At 35.0% G+C, this 24216-nt stretch overlaps 1 protein-coding gene across 1 annotated transcript in view; it reads right to left on the bottom strand.

Moving 5' to 3' along the window:
• The window catches only part of NUP155 (nucleoporin 155), a 67272-nt gene extending 46282 nt beyond the window's left edge, over positions 1-20990 (bottom strand). Inside the window, 13 exon segments of the mRNA XM_037799364.1 lie at positions 1613-1765; positions 2249-2346; positions 4095-4186; positions 4455-4528; positions 5378-5483; positions 7741-7907; positions 8660-8752; positions 12967-13037; positions 15781-15848; positions 15850-15867; positions 15869-15879; positions 17290-17427; positions 20693-20990. Of these exon segments, the coding sequence (XP_037655292.1) occupies positions 1613-1765; positions 2249-2346; positions 4095-4186; positions 4455-4528; positions 5378-5483; positions 7741-7907; positions 8660-8752; positions 12967-13037; positions 15781-15848; positions 15850-15867; positions 15869-15879; positions 17290-17427; positions 20693-20855 (1252 nt within the window). The 5' untranslated portion in view covers positions 20856-20990.
• Positions 20991-24216: the final 3226 nt, after the last annotated feature.

Raw genomic sequence — 24216 nt, forward strand, 5'->3', positions numbered from 1 at the left:
ACACAAATTAACTCAAAATGAATCAAAGACCTAAATGTAAGAGTGAAAAACTATAAAATTCTTGGAGTAAAACACAGGAGTAAATCTTTGGGGCCTCAGGTTAGGCAATGGCTTCTTAAATATGAAACCAAAACAACAGCAACAAAAGAAAAATTATAGAACTTTTGTGCTTCAAAGGACATCACCAGAAAGTGAAAAGACAACTACAAAATGGGAGAAAATATTTTCAAATCATATACCTGATAAGGGGCTTGTGTCTGGAATATACAAAGAACTCTTTATTATTTAATCGTAAAAAACCAAATAGCCCAATTTAAAAAAAAGCAATGGATCTGAAGTCATTTCTCCAAAGAAGAAGTATAATAGGCCAATAAACCACAAAATGATGCTCAACATCATTAGCTACCAGGGCAATGCAAATCAAATCCACAATGAGGCACTCAACTTATACTAATTAAGCTGGATATAATCAGACAGATAAAAAGATAACAAGTGTTGCAAGGATGTGGAGAAAACTGGAACTCTCATACACTGCTGGTGATAATGTAAAATGATGCAGTTGCTTTGGAAAACAGTGTGGCAGTTCCTCAGAAGGCTAAATATAGTTACCACCTGATCTAGCAATTCTACTCCTAGGTATATACCAAGATAAAGATATATGCCCATAAAAAACTTGTACATGAAGGTTCACAGCAGCATTATTCATAATAGCATAAAAGTGGAAACAACCTACATGTCCATCACTGATGAATACATAAACAAATGTGGTATATCTATTAAAGGAATATTATTTGGCCATAAAAAAAAAAGAATGAAGTGCTTGTACATGCTATAACATGGATGAACCATGAAAATATATTATGCTGAGTGATAAAGGCTGCATACTGCATTATTCCATTAATATGAAAATGTTCAGAATAGGCAAATCTTTAGAGATAAGGAGTAGGTTAGTGATTTCCTGGGGCTGAGAGAATGGGAAAATGGGGAGTGATGGAAACAGGGTTTCTTTCTGGGGTGATAAAAATATTCTGGAATTATATAGTGGTGATGGTTGCACAACTCTCTGAAAATACTGAAAACCTCTGAATTATACACTTTAAAAGGGTAATTTTATGTTATATGAATTGTATCTCAATAAATATGTTTTTTTGTTTTAACTTAATTATGAATCCAAAAGAGTTTGCCATGAAAATTGTGTATTGCTGGGCACAAAACTCCCCATAACTATATAGACAATGTCACAGCAGGCAAGAGTTAGCAGTCACTTGAGTCTAACTGTTCTGAAAGAAAAGAGTTCACAATCCATTATAATGGAAATTACACTGTGATAATGTCAAATGAGTTCATGTACAAGGCTGAAACTAAACAAAACATTACTTTGATATTTTGACAATACTATAGCTTTTATATATATGCAAACTGAATTGTTTGAAATACTATGTTAACATAAAAATATATTAAAAAACAGAGTACCTGGATATAAAAATAAAATAGTCTAATTGTTATTGGAAAACTTTTTGATGTTATTTTCAAATGCCTCAAAATGCCTTAAAATACCTTCCTAACAGTTTTAAGAAATTGATCTTAAATCTGACAGTATTTTAGGACTTACCTTTACTATAAAGAGCTTTATGCACTTTTGAAGGTTTTTCCACTGTTGACGATGCTGAGAATCCAGGAGGTAAGCGGACGTGAACCAGCATCAGTGTATTAGGCCTTGCTAACGGCTGTCTGAATGGACAACTGCTGAAATATAATCTTATACCTGAAGAAGGGGTAAAATTATACATCAGTCATAGAAAACAAAGGACCTGAGGTATATGTGTTATTGATGCAATTCCATATAGAAACATAGAACTCTATGAAAGCCATACATCAGTTTCCTGACTGGTCTTAAACCATCATATAGACTACTAGCTGAAATGAATTTCTAATAAAATATTACACAGGATTAAGAGGTCAATCAATACATTTCAGTAGGAAGAACTTGCAAGTATAAGCAAAGGGAGCTCGTATACCAATACAAGCTCTGTCACTGAATGTTAGCCACTTTACCTTTCAGGCCTAGTTTTACATCTATAAAATAAGTACACAGAAATGGAGAAATCTTCAAACTTTCAAAATTCTTAACTTTATAAATTATTAATATGGCTTGATACAGAAGTAAAAATGCATTTCTAATATCTTTCCAAATCAAAGAATGATAAACATTATTAAAAAAAATGGCAGATATATAAATAAAACAAACCTGCATGTGTGACAGCCAATAACTGACAGTCCAGTGATTCAGAATTTTCAATCACTGCTATTTGAACAATTGGCTTAAAAACAGAACGATCTATAGTCCTAAAAGAAAGGAGAAAAACTAAAGTGCATTTTAAAGATGTTTATTATATTATAAGGAACATTTTCCATCAGCACTTCTACATGTCTAAAACAACCTAAAACTAGCTTCTTAGCAAAGTGATAAAATAGCATCAAGAACTGGCAAGAACTCTTAAGCGTGTGTTATTTACATTAATCTTGTTAAGAGTAACCAACGCTTTTTTTCAAACAGAGATCATGAAAGGAGGCTAAATCTATTGGGTAAATGGTTGATGGGGTATGAGTTATTCTCACAACATCAAAATACCACTGTAAAGATTACCACTAATTAAAAAGGCAAATAATGAACCTTTCTAATGGAGAGATTTGGTGAACATAAATTTAACCAAGGGTTCAGTAGCGGGACAAATTGATATTATATGTCTTCTGATATAAAGCAGCAAGAAGTTTTCATCACTTATGTAATACTGGCTAAAAAAAGGTTACTCTGTATCTAATTATACAGAAAAAGACAAATCCAAAAATTGGGATAACCTATAAACAACTCTCCTGCCCCTCCTTCACTCCCAAATGCCAACAAGAAAAAGAAAAGAAGGAAGGAGTGCTGATCTACATTAAAAGAGACTAATGACCAATGTTAATTCATGAGCTCTGCAATCCTGGGGAAATTGCAACAAAAAACAAACAGCCATAGATTTTTTGGAAGTATTGGGTAATTTTAAAATTGACTATGGAAATACCAGATAACATTACAGACTTATTGGTAGTTTTCTTAGGGGTGGAAATATATCATGGTTATGTAACAGACTTAGGAGATAGAAGACGAAGAATTTAGGGTGTGATACCTGTAAATTACTCTCAAGTGACTCATAAGAAAGTGAATGAGCAAATAAGGCAAAATGTTAATGGGTGAATTCAGATAGAAGGTACATCAGTTTTTACCATAATGTTCTTTTAATTTTTCTGTGGATTTGAAAAAATTTCAAAAAAAAAGTTGAGGGAAGAAAAAAGAAACCATTAGTTTTAGATTGTCTCCCTTGAGATTTCCTTTTGTCTTTAAAGTCAATGAAAACATGTTGCTTTTCACTAGCATATCTGATTCTTAGCAATGACCAGATAACAAAAGCTGAAATTCTGAGTTCCTTGTTATGCAAAGGGAGTTTCTGGAGCTAAGTCAGTAGCGGTATATGCACGATATATGCGAACAGCATTGCACAGTATCTGAAAACTTGGTTTCAAGATTAAGTTCCAGCACTTACTTGGGAGTCAGAACTCAGGCAAATCTTAATGTTCCTGAGTTTCACTTTCCTCATGCATAAAATGAAGCTAATACAACTGTAAAATTCTGTATTCTCAAGTGGCACTTATATCAATTATAGATCAACCAAACTTGTATCAGGGAGGTCTGTTAAAAGGGAGGGGTGGTATAAGTGTGGGAACTTTGAGATGTGTAGCTTCCTAGTCACAGCACCTGTAATGCCTGTAACAGACCACCTGACTTAAAGTTCCAAGGAAAAACATGTCATGCTGTATTTTAGACTATAAAATTTGCCTGCCTTATGTTTCAAGCCATCAAAGATAAGAACATTGGCTAAGTAAAATGAAGTCTCTAGCAGCTCTGCTTCAAATATAACCCATGACCTATGAGCAGTTTCTTTCAACATACCTAACCTTTCAGAAATACTCTGAGGGAACAATATTAGTATACTGCATATAAACACTACAATGATACATACAAATGAAATGTCTGACAATAAATTACATATTACCTAGCAATGTTTCCAGCAGCAGAGACAATAGAATTCTGTGAAACAGAGGCAACTCTGCTCATTCCTTGTCCATCTTGGCCCAAATCATACACCTGTGAATAAAAATTGTATTCAAATACAATTATATACTGTATACATTTTATTAAACAACTTTTCCTGGTTAGGGATTTTTTATTTTGGTACTTAAAACAGACACAGAAACATGCAGAGATTGGAAATCTCATAAAAAGGAACCCTAAGAAGTAGTCTGGGGGTCCTTTTAACAAGCACAAGAGAATTCTGAAAAGTAATTGAATCTTATTCCTTTATAACAAAAATTTGCTCCCCCTCCCCAAATGGTGACATAATATTAATACTCACCTGTATTACACCTTTCTCCGATCGTGTATATAAAATATTCCTTGAATTATCAATTGCAATTTGAACAATAGGATCTAAAATTAAGGCAATGAATGAATGAATGAATAAATAAATGGCAAAAACAAAAAAGCCAAGAACACAACAATGAAGATTAACAAGTCAAACATAGGAGTCACAAAAAAATTTTTAAAAAGATGTTAAATACTATGTTTGGGTTAAGAGCAGCTTCACAAATAAGTTATTTAGTCCTCTACGTGACTTTTAGGGCAACCCAAAACAAGTTCTAGCTTACTTCTCATTCAACAAACATTCACTGAATGCTTACTATGTTTAAGGAACACATAGAAGAATTATATCTGGCCCTTTTCTTTAAGAGGCTTTCAGTTTAGTTTAAAAGTCATTGTATGAAGGGAAATAATACTAAAAAATCAGTCATATTATGATTTTGTAAGTGTACGTATCTTAACTTTAAAAAGCATTTAAAAATTGTTTCCCCTGTCTAAATCTCTCAGTGCATTCAAAACTCAGATATATTCATTTTATACTAGGAATCTGTAATAGAACAGACAAAACACATATTAGATACCTGAATGTCTCTCTCTCAATCTCTCTCTCTCTCTTTCACACACACACACACACACACACACACACACACACACACATTTTGGTTTAAGTATGTTTAGCTATTTTGGACACGTTATCTGATGCCATATTTATAGGAAATAAGTAACCTGAGAATAAAACGCATGCTGTCTCTATGTTATATAACCCCTTTTTTTCCTTTAAGAAACCTTATGAATGTATAACAAATACTATTTAACATGACTATTTAACATTTCAATTAACAATGACAAATTCTGGAGAAGATGTTAAGTCAAGGATATGTAAAAATTTGTTTACCAAATTTATTGCTTACTACTTACCATCTTCTGAGAATGTGAATTGTAACAAGGAAGGAACAAGGAAAGAAAGAGAGCTCTTTGAGTGGTTTATTTTCCTGCATCTTTGGCTAAACCAGCCTGCTTCTGCCTTAAATGAAAAAAAAAGAAAAAACAAAAAGACATAACTCCTTAATAGCAACTACTGTATATCATGTTTACAAGAATCCCAAAATTTTCATGAAACGCCAATGATTATTAATTAAGCAAGATATACTATTCAAAAGTAAGTATTGAGTTCAGCCCTGTAATTAAAAATAGAATATGCATTCAGACATAATCTAATCAATGCTCAATGAAATCAATGATGTCTGTTCTAGCAACCTCGGAAGTGCTGAGTTAGTGAACTTATATTTAAATTATTTCAAAAACTCATATTTGAAAGTAGTAAGGAAAATAATAAGCACAGTTTATAAGTGTCACAGGTATACTGGATGGAGTTACTTTGTCTCCAATTGTAACAGCAGCTACAACCACCACCACTCAACAATCTCTTCTCTCAATGATTGAGTTGTGGCATACTTTAATTTGTAGCAAAACTATTTTTTGTAGTGAACAAAGCCAAGAGAAACTGGGCAAGCAAGAGGTACAATGTAATATAAAAAGCAAGGCAGAAAGTTTGGTGATGATAGCATGACATTGTGAAAGTAATTAATAGCACTAAATTGTATATCTGAAAGTGGTTAAAACGGTAAATTTTAGGTTGTATATATGTTATCAGAGAAAAAATTTTAAAACCATAGAATTGTACAACAAAAAGAGTGAAACTTAATGTAAAATATGGACTATGGTTAACAGTAAAATTATAATAATATTGTAATATAAATTGTAACAAAGATACTACACTAATGCAAAGTGTTAATAATAGAAAAAACTGTGTGTTGGGGGGAGAGTGTATATGGGAACTTGGTACTTTCTGCATGATTTTTCTGTAAACCTTTTCTAATTGAAAAAAAAATGAGAAAATTAAAGGTGTTAAAAAAAAAAAGCAAGGCCAAATTGGGTTCTAACTTAGCTCTGCCACTAATTAGCAGTGTGACAAAGAAGTTTTTATTCTGTGAATCTCAATTTCCTAATTTTTGCCTATGAAAAAGGCAACAATGCAATGGGGGAAAAACAGGCAAAGAACACAAAAGGGCAATTTGGAGAAGACAAAATACAAATGACAAATAATTATATGAAAAGTAGCTAACCTACCAGCAATCAAAGAAAAACAATTTCTCTCCATCTGATTGGCAAAATTAATATAGTAAGTTTGATAATATCAATTTTAGTGAGAGTGGGGGGATAAGAGATAATATATTCATAGATGGCTGTCATCTATGAGGAGAATATGAGGATGGTTGAATGCATTAAATATAATTTTAAATGCATATACTCCATAATACAGCAATTAGAATTCTAGGTCTCTATAGAGAAATTATTTACATGTGCACAAGGAGACTAGCAAAAGAATATACATTATAGCATTATTTTTAAAAGGGAAAAATTGAAAACAACCTAGAAGTCTATCAAGAGAGGAAGTGCTAAATCACCATGTACATGCATAATATGGATTATTATACAGCAATCACAAAACATAACATATATCTACTAGATACTGGCAAGGAAAGACTTTCAAGACAAACTCTTTTAAGTGAAAAGCAAGTTGTAAAACAAAGTATAAGCAATGATACAAGTAAAAACATATACAAAAGTATATTATGTATACATACATACATCAATGTATGTATCATGTTCTACAGGGACATAAACGAACTGAAGTAGCTTTTACCTGGGAAGAAAATTGGGTTTTGTGGGGATGGTGAAATCATAGGACTATAGCCTTAACTATATGTGTGAATATTTTCCATCAAGAATTTATTAATGTACTGCAACCCAGTAACCTTAATTCTTGAAGACAAAGGTATAACAATGTAGCTTACATGATGTGACTGTGTGATTGTGAAAACCTTGTGGCTCACACTCCCTTTATCCAATGTATTAACAGAGGAGTAGAAAAATGGGGACAAAAATTAAATGAAATATAGGGTGCGATGGGGGGATGGAATGCTTTAGGTGTTCTTTTTTACTTTTATTTTTATTCTTAATTTTATTTTTTTTTTTGGAATAAGGAAAAATGTTCAAAAATTGATTTGTGATGATGAATGCACAACTATATGATAGTACTGTGAACAACTGATTATACACTGTGGATGATTGTATGGTATGTGCATATATCTCAATAAAACTGAATTTAAAAAAAAGAATCTATTAATGTGCTATTACAGCAAGAAAATAAAAATCAAATCCTATCTAACCCTACTCCATCAAAGAGAGGATAGAATGTTTGTAAATGCCAGACTTACTTGGTATGCTACTTCATATAAACAGCCATCTTTTCCAGCCAAGAAAATTCTGCCATTATCAGTGGAAGTTATTGTTAAAAGGTAAGTATTATCAGTGGGAAGAGAATATAAGGGATCGGGAAGCAACTGCATTCCACCAGACATACTGTCATTAAGAACTCCAGAACCTATTTTTTTATTTTTAAAGAAAGAATACAGAAATCAGTTTATCAGCTTTTTAATGTTTAAAACAATTCTGGCAGTATCTATAGAATTGATTTTCTTACTGAATTCTTATTGATATACTCAATTATTATAAAAAGTCTGAGATACAACCAATCTGATAACTCAAATCAAATAGAACCTATAGTATACACTAGAAAGCTATATAAATATATTGTGTAGCAAAACATCAAACAAATAAAGAACTAACCCAAATTATTAAATTTTGAAAAATGGCCTAAGGATGTAGGATAATCATGAAACTGAGTCATTGAATTCAACATTATTTTATCCAAAACAGATTGCCAGAATACAAAAGAAACCATTGAATCTGCTTGTAATAAATTGAGGACATCTTACTTTAAGGGATAGAATGGATAATGCATTATATTTCAGTGTTCTATGTGTTAAAATGGCCATTAAAAAAATGAGAGACAAGGAAACTGATAGCATTATTTAAAAACTCAACAGTGTTCAGTTATTTCTCTTCTACAACTTTCCATTTATTTTTGATGTTTAAGAACTACAAATTAACATGGTAAATATATCCAAAATAGTTTTTTTTTTTTGTAAACCAACTATTTCTGTAGGGAAATATTATTCTCCTGAGCAACTAGCCTGGAAAGTTAACTTAGTGAAACATACTACGTTTTAATTATGATATTAAATTGGCCAACATATCTTTATTTTAAAAAAGACAGCGTGAAGGTTACCATACCTGCCTGTAAATTAGTATAGCTGAGTCCAAGAATCACTATATCCACAGGGGTCGCCAAAACCAGGAGGTGTCGTACATGAGGTTGAAAAATGCCTAAGATAAGCAGATGTGGGATAGGAATTATTATCAGAAAAATAACCAGCATTTAAGCATTATTAGATTATGGATTTATCATTAAAATGAGTTACTGGTATACGAAAATATCTAATCCAGTTTAGCTAAATTTAATAAAACATTTAAAAATAAAGCAGTTATCTTAGGTTAGTTGTCTTTTTCTTACTCCCTTGTTATGGTCTCTTTGAAATGTTCTTTTATTGTATGTTTTTCTTTTTTGTTTTTTTTTTTTAATTTTTTTTTCATACAGTTGATTTAAAAAGGAAAACAAGGTTAAAAAAAAAAAGAAAAAAAAAAAAAAAAACAAGGAAAAAAATATGTAGTGCCCCCCTTAAGGAGCCTGTGGAGAATGCAGGGGTATTGGCCTACCCCACCTCGATGGTTGCTGACATGACCACAGACATAGGGAACTGGTGGTTTGATGGGTTGAGCCCTCTACCGTAGGTTTTACCCTTGGGAAGACGGTTGCTGCAAAGGAGAGGCTAGGCCTCCCTATAATTGTGCCTAAGAGCCTCCTCCCGAATGCCTCTTTGTTGCTCAAATGTGGCCCTCTCTCTCTAGCTAAGCCAACTTGAAAGGTGAAATCACTGCCCTCCCCCCTACGTGGGATCAGACACCCAGGGGAGTGAATCTCCCTGGCAACGTGGAATATGACTCCCAGGGAGGAATGTAGACCTGGCATCGTGGGACAGAGAACATCTTCTTGACCAAAAGGGGGATGTGAAAGGAGATGAAATAAGCTTCAGTGGCAGAGAGATTCCAAAAGGAGCCGAGAGGTCACTCTGGTGGGCACTCTTACGTACACTTTAGACAACCCTTTTTAGGTTCTAAAGAATTGGGGTAGCTGGTGGTGGATACCTGAAACTATCAAACTACAACCCAGAACCCATGAATCTCGAAGACAATTGTATAAAAATGTAGCTTATGAGGGGTGACAATGGGATTGGGAAAGCCATAAGGACCACACTCCACTTTGTCTAGTTTATGGATGGATGAGTAGAAAAATAGGGGAAGGAAACAAACAGACAAAGGTACCCAGTGTTCTTTTTTACTTCAATTGCTCTTTTTCACTTTAATTATTATTCTTGTTATTTTTGTGTGTGTGCTAATGAAGGTGTCAGGGATTGATTTAGGTGATGAATGTACAACTGTGTAATGGTACTGTGAACAATCGAATGTACGATTTGTTTTGTATGACTGCGTGGTATGTGAATATATCTCAATAAAATGAAGATAAAAAAATAAAAAAAATTAAAAAAATAAAACATTTAAAAATACATGATGTTAAAAAATTTACCACCTGTGATCATTTAAATAATGTTAGTAGAAAACAATCTCCTTTGGAGACAATCATTTCAGTATTTAATCCCTTTTAAAATCAGTGTTACATTACAAAATAATTTAAGTTTATAAAAATATAAAGATTTCATCTTGGAAATGGGGTGAGAGAAAATAAAATTTAGACTTATAATTATCTCCTGGGGAAATGTTAGCACTTTCATAGAATCTAGAGGGAAATTTATACAGAATCTACAGGGAAATTCATATACAGGTGCTCACCTTTTAGAAAAGATTGGCTGCTTCTCGCAAATGAATTTATGTATCAAAACCAGATAACCTGGGAGTTTCAGATGGGATATTAAACGAAGTACAAATATGTTTTTCCTGTTATTTTGAATATTCTTTAAAAAAACTTTTTTTATGCCAAGTTATTGTTTAACTTTAAAAAGTGTGGAGTGGTATGAAATGATATGTGCAATTCTCACTATCATGTTATGACATCCCAAAATAGTGACTCTGATAGAGGTAAAAAAGGGAAATACACCTCAGTATTTTGATTATGATTGGTGTGATTACATTTGGCCTACTTAAGGCTATTAAATGTCATAGAAAACACAACGAAGCTTATATTATCATTTGGTTTTATCCTCACTGATTACTATCAAGGGGCCCAAAAGCCCGTTTAGTGTATGAAGCTGAACATACACTTTCTACCTTAATCATGTTAACATACATATGATTTTCTATAAGTTCAATTAGAAAGTTTGAACTGTATGAAAACTTAAGATTTTCCTCAACAAACATCTTACTTTGAAGCACTTGGTCATACTACTACACGAAAGAAGTCACCTTTGATTCTAGAAACCTCAGTGGGTTAGAATCTTATTAACAGTAGAGCTGGTTTATGGCTTAAAGTAATTTAAGTAAAACAATGCCTCTGTCAAATGATGTCATCTTTTTCAAGATCTCTCATGATTTATTCAAATATTTTAAAATAGGCGATGGTAAAATTGGAAGCCAATTCCTTTCAAGGCTGACATTTCTCTGTTTCGACAACTCTCCTCATTGATCAAGTTCACGTTTTATAATCACCTTTCGGAAACTTCTATAATTGCATAGGTTTTTGAAATGGTAAAAATTTCATTGATGAATAAAATTTCAAAAAGAAAGTTTAGTACTTCTGTACAAATACGAACATGTATGATGCTTTGCAACACATCTATCTGTTAGTGCTACTTTAATGAAGAAATTCAACACAACCACTAACTTGTTGCTTTTTACAAAAGCATGCTCTGGCAACAAAAACTTGGCCAATGACATGTTCAATTTAAAGACAAGTCAATGAATTGGTGCCTTTTCAAGAGGTTTTGTGAAGAAATAGAAAAATACGAAGTTCTTCTCTTCTATTATGAATTTTACAGGATTTCTAGAAGTAGTTGACTAAACTTTAGGTAGGAGGTTTATTTTTCTGGCAAGACAGGGAAAGACCATTCTGAGAATAACCAGCAGGAAGGAATTTATACATGCTTTGACTTAGATGGCAGCTTTATTGTGTCATACCATAAGATACATCTTTTCACTCATGATGATATAATCACTATAACGGATATTGCCAAAAAAATGACATACTCTTTCGGCTAAATTATCTCTCTGAAAGATGAGATTAGAAACAGATAGCTATGTGAATCTTCTAGAAAATGAGAAATGCTTCTTAGAGCTGGAAAGTATGATTAAGCCTTGTCAATTCCTCTGTGGACAAAAACCTGCAAATGCTAGAAAACACTAAGGATTTCTTGTATTTTGCCCAATCATAATATTGAAACATGGACTCATTATCTACTTGCTTACATAGAAAGCATCAATATAGCAGATTCTTGCAAAAAAGCTTAAATGACTTGGAAAAAGATGAATTCAACTTGAATAATAATATTCCCTTGCACAAGATAAAGTAAGATATGGACTTTATTAGCTATATTTTTGAGAGTTAAAATTTTCAGCACTTGTTGACAGCAAACATTGTAATTGTTTAGTTATCAAAGGTGACATCTTCACTGCCATGTCAAAGACTATGACAAAATTTCAATTTTGCACTGAAATTTATATTTGAGCAGAATGAGATTTTATTACTTATTTTAGATGGGAAATTTGTATCTATTACAATAGGGGGACAAGAATAGCCACTGACTCTTATATGAATAAACTTATAAATGAAGAAACAAGACAGAGATACATTTATCATGATATTAAGACTGCTTTTAGATTCCATGTAAGGGAAATACATTTCTAGTGTATGCAAATAAATAGTGTCTAAAACTGCATGTTTGTACTGATGGGAATTGTTAGAGGGCTATGATCCTTTAATCCTTGCAAAAAACCCCAGAATATTATCTATTATTTGCTCTTGTAGGAAGACACATTAAATGTATCTATTTTAAATTTAAATCCATCAATTCTTCCTGTCAATAGCTCTAATAAAAGATCTGGCATAATAAAGTTGAAACAAAAGCTCTGACTTCTCCAAGATATATTCTGCACTGATCCCTACTTCCATAGGGTATGAAGACTTAAAAAATGCTGAGTCAAAAAAATTTTTTTACATTACATTTAGTAATTGATGAAAAAATCTATACTGCAAAAAACTTGGGATAAATCAAGAAAGAGCAGTACAAAGTAACCCAGATAAAATACAAGAATTATAGTTAACATTTTAAAATTCAGACTCACCTTTTCTATTAAAGTGGGTAAATTATGTTAAATATTCCTGATTATATTATGCAGTTCTAATGAGGATAAATTCAGAACACAACTTCAATCGGAAATTCAACTACTTAAAATGTGTTACTATGCAGTCCTAAAACATTTGGAGTCTCTGTATATACAAATAAAATCTCATCCTTATTTTTATTGCTTACCAGCTTTTGGTTTCACAAGCCCCACAGCCAGAATAGTCTCACTAAGTCCATCAAAATAGGCAAGGTCTCCACTGTCAATAGTTGAAGAAAAACATGTACATATATTAAAAAAAAACAACAAGGTTTTATCTTACAGTACTCTACTAAATAAATTTAGACTATAGAATATAATGAAAAAATAAGCCAGCAAACAAAAACTGTTTCAAATTTGAGATCCACAGACACAATGCTTGCCTATGGGTGAGCATGAACTAAGTCAACAGGAAATGCTGCTCCTCATTTGAAACATCCTTTTACCAGGCTGCAAGTATCAATTATCAAATAATAGTGATCTACTACCGGGGCTGGGGCAAGAGTATGGAGAAGACCCTCTCTGAAGCATAGACACAAAAGGAAAGTCTAGGACAGGGTATAACAGGAACATTAAGAAAAAATCTCTAGCAACCCAACCTGTTCCCTAGGGCAAGGTCATGTTAAAGGAAGCTGAAGGCTGTGGTGCACTGAGGGTAGTAACCACAGCAACAACAAAACCCAACTCAACTCCTCCTCTGGAAAAGTTACCCTCCCCATGCCCCACCCCCAAAAAAGGCCTACTTGCTAGCACTAGCAGCAGAAGAAGCATATACCCATTTCCAAGGAAATTTACCATTTACTGCAATCTCTATTGCCCTACACATGGTGCCTGGCTTTCAAACAAAAATTACAAGACACAAAAAAAAGCAAGGAAAAAAAAACCTACTGTCAAGAAACAAAACATACAATAACCAGAATCAGCTATGATCTACATGTTGGAACTATCAGACAGGGAATTTAAAATAACTATGATCAATATAGTAAAGGCTATAATAGAAAACATGGACTATATGCATGAACAGGTAAGGAATTTCAGCAGAGAGATGGAAATAATAAGAATTCAATGCAAATGTTAGGAATAAAAAGCACATTAATAGAGAAAAAGAAAGTCTGAAAAGGAATTGTCAGTAGGCTTGAGGAAAGAATCAGTAAACCTAAAGTTAGGTAAATATAAATTGCCTAAATTGAAACAGAGAAAAAAAGAGAGTGGAAACACAACAAAGCAGAATATCCAAAATCTGTTGGACAATATCAAACAGTCTATCAAAAATATAACTGAAATCTCAGAAGAGAGAAGAATGGGACAGACAAAATATTTGAAAATGATTGAAATAAATTTCCAAAAAATATGAAAGACATTCAATCAGCGATTCAAGAAGTTCAAATAACACCAAGAAGATAAATACCAAGGAGGGAAAAATGTGACCTAGACTTTAAAGAAAGCTTCTGGTTGTTCTGAAATGATTGTGTAAATAGGAAGAAAACACCTAAATGGCAACTAAATGTGGGCCAAGTTGCCTCATTCTCCTATGACCCAGTGTTACATAGGTCACTTTGATAACTGGCACAGTCACCCTAAGACTCAATACCTAAAAAGTTAGGGGTTAGAGAACAACAAATTGAACAAGATGGTTTGTACCATTCAGATGGAATTAGGACATAAAATGGAAAGTTAATTGAATAATTGAAACTAAGCCTAGTTAGTTTTTGCAGAATTGAATTTGTGGATTTATACCTTGTATGTGTGCCTTGATTTTTTTCAGTAAACATATTCTTCAGATAATTTTCCTTTAAGTGAGTTCTAGTTTGAATGAATGCAGTTGGACTGTAATGTTTCATGTGGGTAGGGACCGTGTTTTTCTCATTTAGTACTGTTCCTCACAAGGAACAGTGTCTGACACACAAGAGGCTCAATAAATATTTGTTAAATGAATAAATAACCTATATGTTAATGGAAATGTTAAAAAAAGGTAAAAAAATCTTTATAAAGATTCTCACAATTATCTATTCTGCAATTTTTTTTTTATTGGGTTTTCTTTAAGAGATACAAGCTTAAATGAAGAAGTTTTATTCTTTAGTATGTTATGGAAAAACAAACTCGGGCAAGGTGATTAAAGTTCAGATACATGAAGAACAATCACAAACATATATTACTGCTATTATGACTGCAAGATCATTATAATATTTCAACAATAAAAATAGCTTACGGAAACTCCTAGTAAAAAAATCACAATACAGAAATAATTTCCTATAAGCCATAAGTACAAGTTCACATTTAGTCCCAATTTTGAGTTAATGATACAATCTTTTCTGGGTACATTCCTAAGAATTGCATCAATTACTCGGGGCAAGAATAACATCTTAACTATGTGAGGCTTGCTATTGTTAGCTTACACCCCACCTAAGGATAATATGATGGAGAAGTGGAAGTAAATAAAATTTACCTCCTAAAACCAAGAGGGAGATTACCAAGTCAATATGCTTTATTTAAGGAACAGACTTTGGGACATCACTCAGACTCTGTAATAAATCTTTAATTTACATGCAAGGTCAAGTACACAGAATGATAACAAAATTGTAACGTTACTTCAATTAACTGTCAGACTGCCATATCACAGAAATGTCCAAACATCTTTCAAAGAGTTACTGATATATTATCTTTACTACAGGATTAAACCTTGGGACCTAGATTCTTGCTACTCAGAGTGATACCCAAATCAGCAGTACTGCCTGGGAACACGTTAAACCTGGGTCTCGCTCAGAACTACTGAAACAGAATCCACATTTTATCAAGATTTCCAGGTGACTGGCATGCATATTAATTGAGAAGCACTGACTCACATGTTAGAGGAATGAAAGATAAAGCAGGCAGTTTGTAATGAGTAGAACACTAGATGTGCTAAAGTTCATCTGAATTCTAAATTCTAACCATGCTAAAGCAAACCAGCCTTAATTACATACCCATCTTCATAGTTCCACATGAATATGTCACTGTCAATTGTGAGCCATGCTCTGCTGATTGGAGGGAACCACACCCATCATGCAGTTAACACTGCATATCTGAGGTAGTGTGGATGTAAGGTAGATCTTTGTTAACTTTTGAATTAAAATGCATGATTAAAAATCATAATTTGTTCACTCTTTAATATAAGACAAATGAAATATCTGAAGGAAAAATGTAATGTTCTTACCATTACCAACCTAAAAAAGAATACAAATTATTAATAACACCAACTGAGATTAAAACACTATCTTTTAAAAAATAACAACTTTTCCTGAACCATTTTCTATAACGTATAGGAGAAAGAGTAACAAAAAGCACATGGCATGCTGAAGTCACAGCCAGGTGACAATCTGTAGGCCTCTTATAAATAGTGTAATTGAATAATAGACAGAGAACTATGTTATGTAATTATAAGACAATGAAGCAACCACGGAAACAAAACCTTTTCCTAATTGAAGGAAATGTCTCTTCCATAGTATTATGAAAGGATTAAAGAAGAACATTAAGAAGAGAAGAAAGAGTAGAGCATGGGATAAAGTGTACTATATATCTACTAATATTAGTTTAGAAAGGCTCAGAAAAACACAAAGTTTTAGAGAAAAATATTCATTAGATTTTGCTAATTTTCCAACTTATTGCATAAGCATGTTTTGGAATTTTCCATTTGATTTTTTTTCTAAATCACTCTATTAAAATATGTACCACTTTACTCTTTAAATATTTACACATATTTTAAAAGTCTCGGATTAAATTTTTGCTTAATTAAAGTTTTTGCTTAATATCTTGATCTCTTTATGAGAGCTGTAGATTAATATAAATGCTTTCCAGCAAATAGCTACAAATTTGGTGCTTTAATAAGGCGTGCCACACTTTTTAGCTGTGTAGTCTAGGAATATGCCATTAGTAATCTACTTCCTTATACTTTTAAATACAAATTCTTATTGTGATCCTTAGGAATAAAACCACTTATAAACTTCATCAATTCCAAGTCTCCAGTATGTAAAATGCACACCATCAACTTTTTTTGGGGGGGGAGGGGACATGGCAGTTTTTTGTTTGTTGTGAACATTTTTAGAGCTGTATTCCAGCTTTAAAATGACAAAATATGGGAAAAACCAAAAATGAAAACATGAATCTTTGAACTAAGAAACTGTGGTAGTAAAAATTTCCTCATAAATAACCTAATTGGAAAGTAATACTTTGTAATAAATTATTCAAAAATGCAGAGTTCATTTTAAACAATTCACTCTCTTAGAAGTCCCCAAGGAATTAAAATGTGATTCAATTTCCAAAATCCAATTTTATAAGAAATTTTCTAGGTATAATCCAAATACCTAGACTCATGGACTTCAATATAGTTTAAATACAACCCTTAATTGTGTATATGTTCCCAATTATAAAACACTTATAATGAAAATACCAATTTTAACATTTTCTAAACAGTTAAATCCAAAGTAATGGGATACGTCCAAACTGTTCAACAAGCTCAGGTGGGAGAGGAACTCTTCGGATGGAACTGATCTCTGGAAGGTTGGGTACAGACAGCAAACCAGGTCCTTGTAGAGGATAATCCATATCTGACATGCCAGAAACAGTAGGATTATCTATAAAACAGTAAAAGCATTTATTTAAAACAAGACATTACTTATCAAGTGGGCATTTAGAAGCATTACAAGCTACAAAACAGTTATGTGTCTGGCAGTTCTAAAGGTACAAAGAGAATAAAGTAGTTCTGGCCTGACATAACATAGACCTGAGAAATTCCATGTTAGAGTACAACAGTTACTGGTTTCAGCCCTGAGTGGCAGGTTATCTTTCAAAAAGACTTACTCCATAACAAAGAAAATGTTTAGTTCAATAATTCAGTTTTTTTCTATCTATTTTACTAATCTTAAATAGGAAAATAAAACCATTTGGGATTTTCAGATAAAACAAAATTTTGACTGGTGAGACAAATATAACAACTAACTTACCCTATACCCACCCCTCATTTAAACAGCTATACAGTAAAACAATCTATGCCTTTTTTCCCCATTAGAATTCTTCCCCAGATCCTTACTCTAATTTTACCAGCCAATGTTCTTTAATCAGATAATACTGCATAAGCAATATTTTATTGGGGAAGAAAGTCACCTAGTAGTCTATAAAGTGTTCTCATTTGGGCAGCCTTTCTCTTCCTCTAAGACCCAGGTCACTAAAGGCAGGAGAGTGCTGGCTACTCAGTCTGTCCTGTCTGGTGCTGAACAATGCATTCATTAGACATGACTGATGGCCCATTTATCCCAGGCATCTCTTCAGACTTTCCAGAGTACAGAAGTGTTGGGGGGTGGGGAGTGAATTTACATATATAACAACTTAATAATTTATTATGGAAACTTAAAATATATATTGTGCTGGTTTGAATGTTATGTACCCCATAAAAGGCCATGTTCTCTCTTTTTTTAAATTCAATTTTATTTAGATATATACACATACTAGGCAGTCATAGAAAGCATAGATTAAGTTGTTCACAATACCATTATATAGTTGTGCATTCATCACCAAAATTAATTTTTGAACATTTTCATTACCACACACACAAAAATAATGAGAATAAAAATTAAAGTGAAAAAGAACAATTAAAGTAAAAAAGAATACTGGGTGCCTTCCTCCCCCCCCCCCCCCCCATTTTTCTACACTGGACAAAGGGGTGTGTGGTCCATATGGCTTTCCCAATTACATTGTCACCTCTCGTAAGCTACATTTTTATACAATCGTCTTCAAGATTCATGGCTTCTGGGTTGTAGTTTGATAGCTTCAGGTATTTACTGCTAGCTATTCCAATTCATTAGAACTAAAAAGGGTTATCTATAGTGTGCGTAAGAGTGCCCAACAGAGTGACCTCTCGGCTCCTTTTGGAATCTCTCTACCACTGAGCCTCATTTCATTTCCTTTCACATCCCCCTTTTGGTCAAGAAGATGTTCTCCATCCCACAAAGGCCATGTTCTCTTAATCCATCCCTGTGGGGACAGACCTATTGTTGGGTGGGACCTTTTGATTAGGTTATTTCCATGGAGATGGGATCCACCCAATTCAAGGTGGGTCTTAATCCTTTACTGGAGTCCTTTAAAAGAGCTCATGGAGAGAGAGAGTTGAGAAAGAAAATGCCCTGGAAGAAGCAAGAAGGACCAGACAAGCTGAAGGAGAAAAGCCCAGACACATTTGGAGACAGCCATTGAAACCAAAAGCCGGGAGAGAAGAATCAGCAGAAGTTTGCGTCTTCCCATGTGACACAAGAACCCTGGAAGCCATCGACCTTTCTTCAGAGAAGGTATCATCCTGTTGATGCCTTAATTGGGACATTTTCAGGGCCTTAGAACTGTAAATTTGTAACCGAATAAAACTCCATTGAAAAAGCCAATCCATTTCTGGTATATTGCATTCTAACAGCTTTAGCAAACCTAAACATATATACAAGTAGAGAAAAAAATATAATCAATCTCTATGCACTGATTACCCAGTTCCATGAATTACCAACACATGCCCAATCATCTTTTGTTAGTATCACTATTCACACTTTTTCCTTGGATTATTTTGAAGCAAATCCTAGACACCTCAGTTAATCCTGAAACATAATTTTAATAGAATATTGAAACATAAAGGATGATATTGATAACTTTGGTGAGGATGGGAATGGTTAAGATAGGCTTCACAAAGAAGGTGATATTTAAGGGACTCTGGAATAATAGTTTGTCAGGCAAAGACATAAGAAAGAAGATTCCAGGAACAATAATGAGCACACATAAAATGATGATTTCTTGAAGAGGGTGGCCTCTCATGGAAAACGTTAAGTTTAATGTGACTGGAGCAAGGGGGATGAGAAGATGGAGAAAATGGGGAGAGGATTAGGTTGAAGAGGTAGGTGTATGGAGAATAGGGTCAGGTATGAGGAAGGCCTTACTTCCAAACCTAAGCCCAAGTGAATAATGCTGTTCAAGATGATAGTTGCTAAGAGGCCACTCACTTCTTACAGGACAAGCCCACTGGTAAGTAACTACCAGGAACAAATACTATCCTCACTCTGTTTCTATCTTCTTTTTGATGACATGTCTACTGAATTACTGATTTTTATAAACTGCCAGAAATGTCCTGGTTATCCTGGTTAGATTATCTTGGTTCTTTGCACCGAAAATCTTGCCTCTATCTTACTTATGCTCTCTCTTTTTTTCCAATTTCCATCTCACTCACAAAGGGGGTATGTTTTTCTTGCTAACTTAAGTAATTCAGTAAGCCTTGAGGAGCCAGGTCACAATTTAAAATCGTTAAATGAAGTACTTTCCAGTCACCTCTCATTCCTTGGCACATACTATACTTTATCCTTCCTGCTCATCAGGACTACTGATTTCTCTGTCCTCTTCCTTTATTGTCCCAGCACTTCGTATTACACTGTCTACACACAATAAAGCATTTATTTGAGGGAAAATGGTAAGTTTCTAATTTAACTTCATTTGCTCCTCCGTCCTAGTCAAACATTAAAATGAGGAATGAATAAGGATAGGTCTTGAATCAGAAAAAAAAAAAAGAATTCAAACACTATCTCATCTGCCCTTAGCGATAAACACTTGGCAGTAATGAGGACCTTATTAGAGTTGGGTCCTAGCGTCCTTCTGCTTCAACTGAGGGCTTGCTCTTCACTTTGCTGCAATGAGGAAAGAGAGAACAGGTAAAAATGAAAATCGGCTCTTTCCAGCTCTTCAAAAATGCAGCAATAAACGCCCTAAATCACAGGATGTCTTTGCCGGAACCAGCACTGAGGACCAAGTTAGGAGTCAGACGCGAGGTCTTTTGGCTGAGAAAGCAGGGACACCAGATGGGCACCGATCACTCACTTGGTGCAGACCCCATGAGCAGCTCGCAAAGGTCCGGATACATGCGGTCTTCTAGCAACTGACGGTCGATGAGCCGCCCAGCATTTTCCAGAGCTTCCTGCAGGGCTGCGGCCGCGGCCGGAGTGGGGGCCGGTGTCGCCGGGCCCAGTACAAAAGACGGCATCTCGAAAACCAGAGACACAACAGAAGCTGTTCGAGAAACCAGTTTCCGGAAAAGGGCAAAAAAAGAGGAGAAATAAGAGAAGATCCGAGACCCAAGCTCAGATCCGCGGCTTAGGGCCCGCGCGCCAAACGAGGGCTTCGGCGATTCGAAATGACGCATTTCCGGTTCATCTGGTGGGGAATTTGAAGATGCCGTTTTGAAGCCGAAGAGGGAAAGCGGTTGAGGGAGCTTGACGTTAGCGGCTGGACAAAGGAGCGAGGGGGCTTTCTGGAGGTTGCAGAATGTTTGGGGATGGGGTGGGGTGGTAGAAACCGAAGAGGAGATTAGGGGCAAGAGAAGGGACCGTGGAGGGAGAGGGACGGGGAAGGGCGGAGTGGGGAAGGAAGAGGGAGCAGGGAGGTGGGACAGGGTAGGTGGGAGCCGGGTAAGTGCCGCGGACGGCGTTGGCTGCTCTGGGTGGGGTCGATTTAAGCGCGCGCTGGATCTTGGGCCTCGAGCTTCTCAGATCCCGAATCCTACGACTGCGTTAAAAGCGCGCGCCTCAATCTCCTTGGTGCTCCAAGTAACTTCTTTTCTGCGAGGGGTTAGGAGTTGGTAGCTGTTGTTAGAAACAAGTTACATATGAAACAGGACTTCACTACTTTCCTCCTCTATAGGCTTCGGTGTAAATTAAAAGTATCCGACTTTTCCACTTTGTGTGTCGCTACCGTTTGGTTTCATGGCCCGTTAATGTGAACAATTAGTTTTTTCTCAGGAGGCATTCGCTGTGTGCCTGGGCATTGCTGCCATTCTTTGTTTCCCATTATTGCAGAGAGGGATTCTAATTCATCTTTCCACTCCAAGCACATAGTACAGGGATGGGTATAAAGTAGACACCCAGTGTATCATCTAATCTTTGAACAGATACTGAATACCTAGTTCTTTTCAGACATTGAGCCTGATGCTGTGGCTACCAAATTGAGAAAACATTCCCTGTCCTAAAATTGCTTTGTGCGGAGACAGACAAAGCAAACCGTTAGAGTGAGTGCATCACTGTAATTTCTGTAATGGGTATGTATAGAAGGATAGGAGAAAGGAGTAAGGGTAGGCTGGAAAGGCTTCATCTCATACAGAAGGCAACCAGTGGATGAATCAAGGCTTTCTTTTTGGAAGAACTGTCCTTATTTAGAATGTCACATAAGTAAGCTTCATCAGTTATTTTATTTATAATTACTCTAAATTGGTCTTTTTGCCATTTCAATTACCTTTTACCTCTGTCATATAAGGAGTTGGCTAAATTTCTGACTATTCAAGGATCATGGATTTATATTGGTAACTTAAGACCTCATAGCAAATACCAGAAAAATTAGGTTAACTATTTTTGGTGTATGAATTGGCAGATGGATCTCCAGTTGTTAACTTACTTTTATTTGCTAGATTGCAGATTGAAAACAGATGACCTGGCAGAGAAATGTATGATTAGGAGTTGTCCTCTTGAACAATTGGATGATCTAGCAATACTGGTCTAATATTCCTGCATAACAACGTTACCAGGGATGTAGATCTGGCAACTCCTCTTCTTTAAGCATTATTTATGTCTGCTTTTGTACTGCATACCCCAAGTTGAGTAGTTGCTGCACAGACCAGAAGGGCTGGTTTATTAAACCACCACAAAATGTCCTTGCAGTAATGGTTAGGCCAGATTTGTTTGATCAGACAGCTGAGCACCGTCACCTGGCCAAGTTGACACATGAACCTTACCATCTCAGTGACTTATTTGGAAATATGGTCACTGCAAATGTAATTAGTTAAGGTAAGGTCATACTGGGTTCAAGTGGGCTCTAATTCCAATAACAGATGTCCTTGCAAGAAGAGGACAGGACACAAAAGAGACACAGAGATACACTCAGAGGGAAGAAGTCCATGTGAAGACAGGCAGAGATAGGACTGGTGTAGCTTCAAACCAAGGAATGCTAAGTATGATCAGGAGCCACCAGAGCTAGGAAGAGGAAAAAAAGATTCTTCCCATAGAGCCTTCAGAGAGAGTATGGCCCAGCTGACACTTTGATTTCAGGGTTCTGGCTTCCAGGATTGTGAGAGAATAAATTTCTGTTGTTTTAAGCCACCAAGTATGTGGTACTTTTTTACAGCTGCCCTAGGAAACTAATACAGCATCACAAGTGCTTTATGTATACTTCTCACTTTGTCACACTGAGTATTAAAAAGACATGTACTCAAGGGTCAAGGTTTAATAAAATTGATAATGTTTATGGCTCTATCAAGGACATTTTTAAGGGCAGCTGGTTTTGTTTGCAGTGGATGCATAGCAGTGAAGAACATAGTGACTACTACAGTAGTTTGCTTGCCACTGCCTTCATTTGTACTGAAGTGCCAGCACTTTTACCCACCATTGCTTTTGCATCATCAGTACAATTATCAGAAGAGTGAAAAAGGCAAATGATGTCTTAGTATTATTATGAAAAGTTTGTTCTCATGGGCCCCTTAAAAGCTGTCTGTGGACCACACTTTGATCAAGAACTACTGCTCAAGTAGCTTCCTTTGTTTCTGACAATTCAACTATCTATCCCTCATAAATATTTAAGGTTTTTAAAATGTCGTCATTAGAATAGAAACTCCATGAGGTCAGGGATTGTTTCATGTCTTCATTCTCATCACCAACTAGCAGTCAGCATTGGCCAACATTCATTGGGTATGTAATATATGCCAGGTACTCTTCTAATTGCTTTATGAGAAGTCATTCAATCACCAGAAAAACCTATGAGGTGATAGATATTTCTATCCTATCTATATCCTGTTATTATCATATCCACTTATGAGATGAGGAAACAGGCAAATAGAGGCTAAATAACTCATCCAACATTACACTGTCAGAGACAGGAAACGAACCCAGATATTCTGGTTCTAAAATTAATTTGCTTGACACTATGCTATACTGCCTCCCAAATTTATTTGATTAATGAATAAATTCATTTTGCTCCAAGAATTTCCCTGGTACACTTAACAGTTATTATTATGAAGCTGTTTCATGCCTACTGTTATAGTTTGATAATGCTGCCAGAATGCAAAACACCAGAAATGGATTGGCTTTTATAAAAGGGGGTTTATTTGGTTACACAGTTACAGTCTTAAGGGTATAAAGTGTCCAAGGTAACACATCAACAATCAGGTACCTTCACTGGAGGATGGCCAATGGTGTCTGGAAAACCTCTGTTAGCTGGGAAGGCATGTGGCCGGCGTCTGCTCCAAGTTCTAGTTTCAAAATGGCTTTCTCCCAGGACCTTCCTCTCTAGACTTCAGCTCCTCAAAAATGTCGCTCTTAGTTGCTCTTGGGGCATTTGTCCTCTCAAAAGTCTGCTTTCAA

Source organism: Choloepus didactylus, chromosome 11 (assembly GCF_015220235.1).
Source record: "Choloepus didactylus isolate mChoDid1 chromosome 11, mChoDid1.pri, whole genome shotgun sequence".
In the NCBI taxonomy this organism is placed as follows: domain Eukaryota; kingdom Metazoa; phylum Chordata; class Mammalia; order Pilosa; family Megalonychidae; genus Choloepus; species Choloepus didactylus.